A 10,075-nucleotide genomic window follows, 5' to 3' on the forward strand; every position below is an offset into this window, starting at 1 on the left:
GCAAAACTGCCATGGACAGGGTACCTGTCATGTGCCACCAGACCCTACTGCAGCTGGCAAGAGTAAGTATCACCACTCACACTTATAGACCAAGACATAGGCACAGAGAGGTAAAGTGACTTTCCCAAGATCACACAGCCAGTAGATGGCACAACTGGACTTGAGCGCTCTCTGTCTAGCTCAGGACCCTCCCTCCCCCAACCCCCACTGCCCCTGCACTGCCCTGGGACATCCTTGGTAGGTGCCCACTTCTTTCCCTCAAGGGCAGGAGCTGCGTCCTTCACCCAGAATCCCTTGGGCTTTGCTCAGGCAAACCTGTAGTGTGTCTTCTGGTGGCAGGTTTGGGGACTGGGGGGCTCCAAGACACAGACCTTGGGCCTGGCAGGGAGTGGCCTGAGGTCTGAGACCAGGCCTGGCTTCAGTGAGGGATGCCATGCCCCTGTGTCTGAGCCAGGTCACTGCCTCCCCAGCACACAGTGGGACCCAGCTCTGTGGCCCCAACTGTGGGAGGCCCTTCTTGCTAAGGGCAGAAGTGGGCATAGGCCCCATGTCCCTCTGTGCCCACCAGGTCCCTGGAGCTGGCTGGGTGGCTGGTCCCACCCACCAGGAAGTTGCTGCTTGAGAAATCACCCTGGGCAGCACCAGAGGCCTCTTCCTGCCTCCTTGAGGAGCCAGGACTACAGGGGCCGCAACTGGTGGGAAGCCCATGCCTCCCCTTCGATCCCCGGCTGCTGCCACACTCCCTCCCCAGTGGGCTCCTGTCATCCCAAGTCTCAGGACCCTCTGCCTCGGGCAGAGGGCCCAGCGTCCCCTCCCCGTCTCCAGGCTGCCCACCTGTCTCTGAAGCCTTCTTCCTTAGGCTGCCTCAGCACTGACCATGAAAGAACCCAAGATGATCCCTTCACAGTCCCAGGAGGGACAGAGACTTGAGTGGACCGTCCAGCTCCACCCATGGGGGCATGGGCCGTGGTAGACACCCAGTCCCTCTCTGGGCCTCTGAGTGGCACGGTGGTGGACATACGCTCTGAAGTCCCTGTGGGTTCGGGCCCCAGCCTTCTTAGAGGCTCAGGCAGCCTCTGGGCTGTGTCTGGGCCATGTCACTTGCACCAGAGCTAGGAAAAGCCCCCGGGCAAGCGGCAGCTGTGGCCACGGGTGTGCATGTTCTTGTGTGTATGGGTCAGTAGGGGGTGGGGCGGTTGTCAGGAGTTGTGACGCAGGTACAGAAGTGTGTGTGGACAGGTCTGAGTGTACCCTTTTGTGCACGTAGTTGGGCAGTGTGCGTGCCGAGGGGTTCCTAGCTGCCAGTGTGCGTATAAGTGTGCAGATTGAGTGTGTGTTCCCAGAAGTGTATTTGCATGCAGATGTGCAAGTGTGGGGGTGCAGATGTGAGTGGGTACACACAGGTGACTGCACAGCTGTGCTGGAGTGCACCTGGGTAGCAGGTGTCTGTGGCATGAGTGTGCACATGTGAGCTCAGAGGTGCAGGAGTACAGGTGTGCAGTGTGACAGCATGTGCGAGGAGCATGGTGTGTCCCAGGGGTGCTGGCTGAACCGGGCCTATCCCTGGAGCGCAGGTGCTGGCGGAGTGGAGCTGTCTTGCCGCTCTGCTGAGCGGGCGGATGGATTTCCCAGCATTAGCCCGGATTTCCAGGGCTTAGCACGGCAGCCCCAGGCATTACCAGGGCCGTCCTGAGCGGGCTTTCTCCACTGTGCGGGTGACTGCTCAGCCAGGTTGGGGCAGGACGTGGTGGCGAAGCCAACCAGGGTGTGTGTGGGCTTATGGTCTGGTTCATACAGATTCTGAGAATCTTTGTCCCCAGGGGGTGCCCTGGGAAGAAGCCGAGAGCAGCAGAGCTCAACTCCTTGCCCAGCCCCTGGCACTGTCCCCCGGGGCCTCCCATGAAACCCACAAACATTATCTACACAATGGCTGCTCTTTCTGTGCCCCTGCCTCCACCAAGTCAGGGTGGACAACCTCCTGCACTCTGGGAGCCGGTGGCTGGTGAGGATCGTGCAGGGCTCCTCATGAAGGTGGAATGTGACCAGGGATGGTGGAGGTCAGCGTGTAGCCGGCCAGGGATGAGCTGCAGGAGAGAGCTGAAGTCACCACACTCCAGTGGCCGCCTCTCCTTCTGCCTGCCTTAGGACCCTCCTGGTGCCCGAATGCAGTCCCTCAGGGGTGGCTGCTGGGTTCTGTAGGCCCATTGCTTCTCTGAGAAGGGTTCACCTGCCACCACCACCCGGTGACCACGTGCACCTTCACACAGGGATGCCAGAATCAACGCCGAGCAGGCTCCAGGGGTGCAGGGGGGTGCCAGGTGCTGGGGCAGGGAGAGGAGCTGGGGTGGGCAGAGCTAGGGTGGCTAAGGGAGCCTGGAGGGCTCATGCCAGGCCCAACAGGTTAGAGGGCACCTTTGCTCTGTTTGGTCTCTTTGTGCCTTTCCTGTGTTTTGTCATCTGAAGGCTCTCAGGCTGGAGGACAGAGCAATGCAGAGCGCCATGATGGCTCAGGGTTAGCACCATCTTCAGGGCCCTTTGTGCAGAAATGGTTCAGAATTCACGATGGCGGCAGCAGGGCGTTAAACCACTGTGGGCCCTGCCTAGCAACGGTCCCCGTGAAGTCAGATCTGCCTGCTGAGGTGCTGTGCTCAGAGAGTTGGGCAGACTTGCCCAGCACCCCATAGGCCAGGGCGGAGTGGCACCTGGAGCCCAGCCCCAACCCCTAACACAGCGTCTGCTGCAGGCTCACTCTGCCCAGAGAGAGGCAGGCCTTTGGTTCCAGTGTCATGAGGCGCTTGTGAGGCTGGGGACAGGTCACAGGGAGGAGTATGACAGTGGGACATCTGGCCCCTATCCCCAGGGGCCACCGATGGGGCCAGGGCCCATGACCTCAGGAAGCCAGTCCAGAGCTATGTCCCCCACTGCTGGTCTGGGTGCAAGTGAAGGTGTCCCTGAGGGCCGGGAAGCCTTCCTGGGGAGGCAGCCCTGGGCAGGGCATGGGCCATCTGATCTGAGGATGGGGACGGTCGGCGTCCTCCACCCCCGGACCTGGGAGGCACAGCTTGGGTCTCCCCTGGCGCCGTCCTGGCTGAGAGGCCAGAGGGCGGTTGAGGCCTGGAGCCCTGGAGGGAACCCCAGGCCAGGGGTGGGGGGCTGCTGGGCCCACCAGCCCTGCCTGGAAAGCACCACTATTGAAGAATGGATTACCCGACACCCAGATTAATGGGCTTTCATTTTACTAAACATCTGTCACCGTTAGCGCTGGCACACGAGCATGAAATGAGCTTTGACTGTGCTGTCACTGCTGTATTGTGCCGGGTGCCGTGGGTCCCATGCCAAGGGCCTGCTCTCCCAGGCTGGCACTTGGGGAGGAGGACAGTCACTGAATGAGGGGCTGGTCTGCAGGTGGTGGCACGGCCTCTTGGAGTCATTTCAAGGTACCAACAGGTGGTTGTCACCCTCTGTCCTTTGCGGGGGACCATTCCTGAGAAGGTCAGCCGTGGTCCCATAAGGGGCCCTCCTCAAGGATGTCCCCAGCTAGAATGCAGCTGTGGCAATGCCGTTGCACTCACCTGCCTGGCAGGGTTCCCACGCTTAGTGTTAGGTCAGGTGCTTCACCCAACAGCCCTGAGGGGCGAGTGCTGGGATCATGGCCCCCGTAGGGCACAAGGACCTGACTTGCCCATGATCACAGCTGGAGCCCAGATTGGAGTCCAGGAACTCTGGTCTAAAGTCCAGCTGCCTGAAGCCAGCAGACACAGGCAGGTCTGTCCCCTGAAGCAGACACTGGGGTGGGTCCTGGGCAGGGTCCGGGCCGGGAGGCCTGGGCAGAGCTGGCTCTGATGCTGCCATCCGGCCACCTGCAGCTGTACATCCAGACGACGACGCTGACAGTCTCAGTGAGCCTGAGCGCCTCCGTGTCCCTGGGAATGCTCTACATGCCCAAGGTCTACATCATCCTCTTCCACCCGGAGCAGAACGTGCCCAAGCGCAAGCGCAGCCTCAAAGCCGTCGTCACCGCCGCCACCATGTCCAACAAGTTCACGCAGAAGGGCAACTTCCGTCCCAATGGGGAGGCCAAGTCCGAGCTCTGCGAGAACCTCGAGGCCCCAGGTGAGTGGCCACCCCGGCCCTGGCCCTGGCCCCGGGACCCGCCCAGCCCCGCCTCTTCTGGGGAGGTGCTCCTGGCCACAGCCCCTGGCTGCCATCTCTGGGGGACACTCGGAGCACCCCCAGGCCACAGACGAGCACCAGTCTGGAGGGGGCTCAGGGAGAGCTTGGGCACCAGGTCGAAGCCCGTGCTGTCTCGCCCGTCCTGGTGGCCTTGGGAGAGCAGAGTCCCCTGAACCCTGTGCTGCCCGCCCCCTTCTAGCAGTGGTAATGCTGGCAGTGGGACCCCGGAATTGCCCTTCCAGTCCCTCAGGGAGGACGGGTTGCTCAGGGGGGCCCTGCCACTGGCCGTTTGGTGACCTGGGAGGGGCGCTGGTGCCAGAGCAGCTGTAACACCCCACTTGGCTTTGTCCAGCAGCCCCCTAGCAGGGCCCTGAGAGATGGGGACCCAGGACATGGGCCGGCCAGGACAGGTGAGTGAGGGGCGGGCTGGGCTTTGGGACCTACAGAGGCTGAGGTTCTCAGGTGGCAGCGTGACCCAGGGGGTCGTCAGGAGGCTCAGCAGGGGCAGGTCATGCTTGCCTGGTGTGTGTGAGCTTCTCTCCAGGACGAGACGCCTGAGTCGCAGAACCCGAGCCGCAGAACCCGAGCCGCAGACCCAGGATGACCGGAGGGAGGGCAGCAAGGACCTCGTTCCCCAGGGCAGCCCCGGTGAAGGGCTCCAGAGGGAGGCAGCGGTGCCTCTCTTCCTGGTGGAGCCGGCCCTCGGCCCTCGGTGTGGGGAGCAGGGGCAGCCAGGAGCGGGGGCGGGGTGCAAGGACGTGGCAGGACAAGTCCCCGAAGTCGGGCTATGCCTACTCCCTGATGCTCCTATCCTGTAGGCACCTGAAAGGTGGCACTTGACATCATATGTTTACAGATGAGGACCAGGAGGGGAGGGTCACTGAGCCACCTGCTGCCTCTGCCTTCTCAGACAGATGGGGTCCTCTGCCCTCGCAGCCACAGGGACTCCCCAGGCCTCACTCCCAGCTGCTCTGGGGCCGTGTGGAACAGAGAGGTGGCTGTGGTCACCCGGATCCTCTGCAGGCCGTGGCTCCCTCCCTGGACCTGAAAGTGGCCCAAATGGCAGCTCCTTCTGCATCCTCCCCCACTCAAGTCTTGGGAGGCTTTTGTCGGGTTGGGGTCAGGAGCCCTTCTTCCCACAGGTTTCCACCCTGGGGGGACCTGGGAAGAGGCCCTGGGCTCCCTCCCTCTAGTGCTGGGGAAGGTCCAGAAGTGAACTTTTTTTGGTACCAGGGATTGGACCTGGGTGCTTAACTACCAAGCCACACCCCCAGCCCTTTTTATTTTAAATTTTGAGATGCCATCTTGCTAAGTTGCTTAGCTGGAGCGTGGGCTGGACCCTGAGGAGGCCCTGAGCCCAGCTTGAGAGAGGAGGCCCTTGGTTGGTGATTCACCTCACGGTTGGGAGAAACAGGAGACCTTCCGCCCGGGCTGTCTGGGTGGGGCAGCATCTTGCAGGGTCCATCCTGAGACCCTGGATGAAGCACCTTCCTTCCCTCCTCAGCCATGTTTAGCGCATTGACAGAATAAATCGTAACTGAAAGGGAGGCAAGTCTCCTCCACTTCCAAATGGGGCTTTTCACTCTCAGAGTCCTTTCCCCACTGAGTGATCTTCACAGGTCCTGAGAGGCCCTGGTTGGGCGAGAGGTTTGATCCTGAGTTGAGGCTCAGAGAGGGTGAGTGGCTCTCCTGAAGTCACACAGCAAGATGGCGACTAGCAGACCCCACCGTGGTGTCTTTTCTTTGGCTCTGACTCACGAGGCCTCCCTGTCTGTGGTCCCCACCTTCTGTGTGGAGCAGTATGCCTAGCTCCTGACACCACCCCCTTTGATTGATACCCTCATGAGTGTGGTTCCCTCCAGTCCTACCCTTCCTTATTCCCACTGTGACCCTGGGCCTCCCCTCAGGTGCCTCCCTAGCCCTCCATACCAAGATGGGAAAGGGCAGAGCGTCCTCACAGGACTTCCGCTCTGGCCTTCCACGTCCACCTGGATGTCCAGCATCCCCATGCCAAGCCCTCCCCAGGTCTAGCCAGGAAGGGCCCAGAGACAGAGCCTTTCCTGCACCCACCCAGTTTCCCTCCTCCCGGAGACTTGCCCGTCCCAGGCCCTGAGCCTGTGCTGGGGCAGGACCTGCTGTGCCCGTGGGCTTCACCCCAGTGCTCCTGAGAGCCGCTCCCAGAGGGGGACAGTAATGGTGCTGTGACAGCCAGAGGGGACATTTGGGGGCAGGGGCCTCCAGGAGAGCTGTGATGGCTCAACACTGACATTGTCCTTGCGTCTGCTTGGCTGGTTGCCTGAAGCGGGGGCAGCATCCCGGCCCCTGCTCCTGTGGGGGACGGCTGAGAACTGGCGCCCTGCCACGGAGGCCGAGGTGCCCGGCCCTCGGTGTCTCTCAGTGCAGTGACAGAGGTCACGCAGGCACCCAGCTACGGATTCCTGGGACAGCCAGACCGGGGGAGTTCGAGCAGGAGAGGGGAGGTGTCACTTTTGTGGAGCAGGGACATTTTTCACTCTGTCACTGGCAGGCCACGTATCTTTAAACAAACAACAGAATAAATAATTGAGGGCCTGATTGCAGGCAGATTGGGCACGGGGACATGGGGCAACAAATGGGGACTGTCAGCTCACACCCTGTGCCACCAGCTAATTGTCATCTGAGCCTCCAGTTCCTAGAGAACAGCAAGGAGGCCTGTCATCAGTCAGGGGTGGCCGTGGCCCTCTGCCATACCCCTGCCCCTTCACTCTCCTGAAGATGCTCCACAGTGTCACTGTGCCCGTTGTCAGTGTGGCCTCTTGCCCTGCCCTCTGCCCAGCGTTCTGTAGGCTCTGGAGGGTCTAATCCACTCTTGGCTGGGAGCCAGCCATGGGGTTTATCATCACCCATTTACAGATGGGCAAAGTGCAGCTCTGAGAGGGTCACTTTGACATATGGCCTTTGGCAGATGCTGTGTCAAGGCCAGGGCTGGCCAGGTCCCCCAGCTCCTGGGCGGACTCTCTTTGAGCCTTGCATGGAGCTCAGGGGCCCAGGTGGACACACGGCTCCCATTTTCTGGCTGGTGAGACTGAGGCTCACCTGAGGGACTCAGGCACTGGCTTTTAGCTGAGGGCCGCCTCCCCTGGGTGCCAGAGCCCGTGAACTGGCCTTTCTAGAGGACACCATGGGGGAAAGCCTAGCTGATCCTCTGTCCTGGTGCAGCAGGCTCAGCTGGCATCCCCTGCAGCCAGGGGTCTGGATGCTGCTGAGCTTTTCTCCTACCTGTGAGCCAGGAGCCGCTGGAGGGCTTTACAGGTTTGGGAACTCAATTTTTTCAGTTCACCCGGGGGTGTCGGAGCCCACCCTGGGGGGCCGCTTCTCAGTGGCCGGGCCTGCTACAGGGGTTGGCAGAGCCAGCCGCAGCCTCTTTCTGACCATGGGGGCTTGGGAGGGGTGGAGGAGGTGGTTGGCAGCCCCTCAGGAAAAGAAGCCTCAGCAAAAGGGGCCACCGCACTTGCTCTCGGTGCAGGCAGGGAACAGACCCAGCCAAGCAGGGGGCGGACGGTGACTGTTCATCCTCTGCTTGAACATTGCTGTGACAGGCACGCTCCCAGCTCTGGCCAGGAGAGAGCTCCTCCAGCCAGGCTGGAATCTGGTCCTCCTGCCTCCCTGCTGTTCCCATGGTGGCCCCAGCTCGCCCCTTTCCCTCCACACACGATGGGCCCTGTGGACACAGCAGTGCTGCCTGTACTCGTTTGGTTAAGCTGCTATGACAAAAAGGTCCCAGAACAGAACAGAGACTCAAATTAGACTGATGTTTGTTTCTCTGTGACCTAAATGTACCTGATGGGGGCCGGAGTGGGGCCCAGGTTCCTTCCATCTTGTTCTTTTGGCTCCCAGTGGGTTGAGGCTAGCTGACCACAGTGTCCCTTCTAAGATGGGAAAAGAGGAAGTCCAGGGGACACACTCTGCTTTAGTTAGAAGTTTGCACAAAGTCCCTTCCCTCATCTCATTTGCAAGACTGTAGCCATGAGAGGCCCCACTTCGCTGCCAGGGAGGCTGGGTAACGCGGCCCCCAGTGAAGGCAGGCAGGCAGGCGCACTGGGGACGCCTTGCAGACCAGCACACTGGTCTCCTGGCTTCCTCTTCTCTAGCCAGATGTTCCCCTCCTCAGCTGGCAGGTGTGCTTCCTCTTCCAAGCTGACAAGAGCCCAGCAGAGGGTCAGGGCAGCTTCTTCCTTCTGAGCCTGCAGACAGCCCCTCAGTGGGCAGCAGTGCTGCCCTTGGTGACTAACCCCTGAGACAGAGCCTGAACCCTGGTGGGACAGGACAAAGCTGAAGTCTGGCGGGAACCCTTGCTCCTCTGGCCTCAGTTTCTCCTCTGTCAAATGGGGTGGCACTTCTTTGGCCTTGTCACTAGGCGCTGTGAGTTCTGTCATCCATTGTGGCAGGGGACACTCAGGTTAACATCTGGCTTTAGAGCTGACACTGGACTGGGATCTGTGGGGAGAGGGTCCTGGGGACTGTGGCCAGGAAACAGGAGACACCCAGAGGTCCAGGCCATCCCCAGTTGTGGGGTAGAAGAGTGACAGGCGGACAAAGAGGTCTCAAGACTGGAGGAGGGGACGGGGCACCAAGAAATGGAAAGGAAGAGGCCCAGAGGGGCCCTGCAGTTCCCTGGGGCAGAGGGCCACTTCAGTTCTGAGGCTGTTTCCGCCAGAGCGAGGCGCCCTCTGGTTTTCACTCCTCCCACCACTGCCCATGTGTTTAAGGGACACTCCTCACACGTGCTCTCCCACAGCGCCTTGCGGTTGTCTTCCGCAAGACTTCCCCTCTGCAGGAGTTCAAGGTCACACAGCTGCACCACCAATAAGATCATGACGTCAGTATGTGGTGGGGCCAGGCAGTGACAGTGGCTTGGTGGCCTCCACAGTGGAGCTGGGGGGTTAGTGAGGCAGGAGGTCCTCAGGACAGCAGCCCCGCCTGGGCAGGGGTGTGGAGGTGGGGACCCTGCGGGGACAGTGGACCTGGCGCTGGGAACGGGGTCAGGGTCAGCAGGAGGCCCGTGGCAGGTGGGCAGGAGTTGGGGGCCTGGGGCCTGGGCGGCGAGCAGAGCGCCGTGTGGAAGGATGGCTGAGGAAGGCGGCCCCTGACCCTTGACCCCTTCTGGTCTCTCTCCTTCCAGCTCTGGCCACCAAACAGACCTACGTCACATACACCAACCATGCCATCTAGCTCAGCCGCGGAGCCGAGCGGCTGAGGAGCCGCGCCCCACGGGGACGGGCCCCCAGCTAGAGCTGCTCCTGAGGGCCCGGCAGGGTCCCACCTGCCATGGTGCCCATGGACATGGCTTGGTGCTGACGACAGCGGAGCCCCCAGCCATCGCTGCTGGGCAGCCTGGGCAAGCCAGGCGGGCGACCCGAGGTGGCTGGCGGGCGGGGCTGCTTCGGGCCACGGGAGAGCCTGCGTCCTGGACTGTCGCCGCCCGGCCTGAAGCACAGGGGCTCAGATCCTGGGGCCCAGCGCTGTTCTCCCTCCGCTGCCTCATCTGTCCTGTTGGTGACTTCTCAGTCTGCCTCTGTCCCCACCTCTGCATTCTCTGGTATCGCCATTGTTCCCTCTGCGCGTCCCTGTCACCTGGGTTCTCAGCTGCTTCTCTACCTTCTCTTTCTGCCCCCCATCTGCTCTGTCCTGCTCCTCTGGCTTCCCTCTCCGTCCCCTCACGTCACTTCTTATGCATTTTTTTTCTGTCCCTCTCATTCTCCTCCAGTCCCCCACCCTGCCATCCTTTTCTGATCCACAAAATCTTCCATGTCCAAAAGAGAAAAAAAAAAGGAAAAAAAAATCAAAACACAAAAAAGCTGAAACAAAAACAAATCTCGAGTGTGTTGCGAAGTGCTGCGTCCTCCTGGTGGCCTCTGTGTGT

At 61.1% G+C, this 10,075-nt stretch overlaps 1 protein-coding gene across 2 annotated transcripts in view; it reads left to right on the top strand.

Moving 5' to 3' along the window:
• Window positions 1-9,517, top strand: part of Grm4 (glutamate metabotropic receptor 4) — a 100,810-nt gene extending 91,293 nt beyond the window's left edge. The window contains exons 10-12 of one of the 2 annotated variants that reach the window (XM_058585591.1): window positions 3,867-4,113; window positions 4,526-4,583; window positions 9,335-9,450. In XM_058585591.1, the coding sequence (XP_058441574.1) occupies window positions 3,867-4,113; window positions 4,526-4,536 (258 nt within the window). In that variant the 3' untranslated portion in view covers window positions 4,537-4,583; window positions 9,335-9,450. Of the gene's footprint in view, window positions 1-3,866; window positions 4,114-4,525; window positions 4,584-9,334 lie in introns of both variants that reach the window. The other variant, XM_046464520.2, reaches the window with a different exon arrangement.
• The last annotated feature ends 558 nt before the right edge of the window (window positions 9,518-10,075 follow it).

Source organism: Marmota monax, unplaced genomic scaffold, assembly GCF_021218885.2.
Source record: "Marmota monax isolate L192 unplaced genomic scaffold, Marmota_monax_Labrador192_F-V1.1 WCK01_AAM20220418_F8-fsc00211, whole genome shotgun sequence".
NCBI lineage: Eukaryota > Metazoa > Chordata > Mammalia > Rodentia > Sciuridae > Marmota > Marmota monax.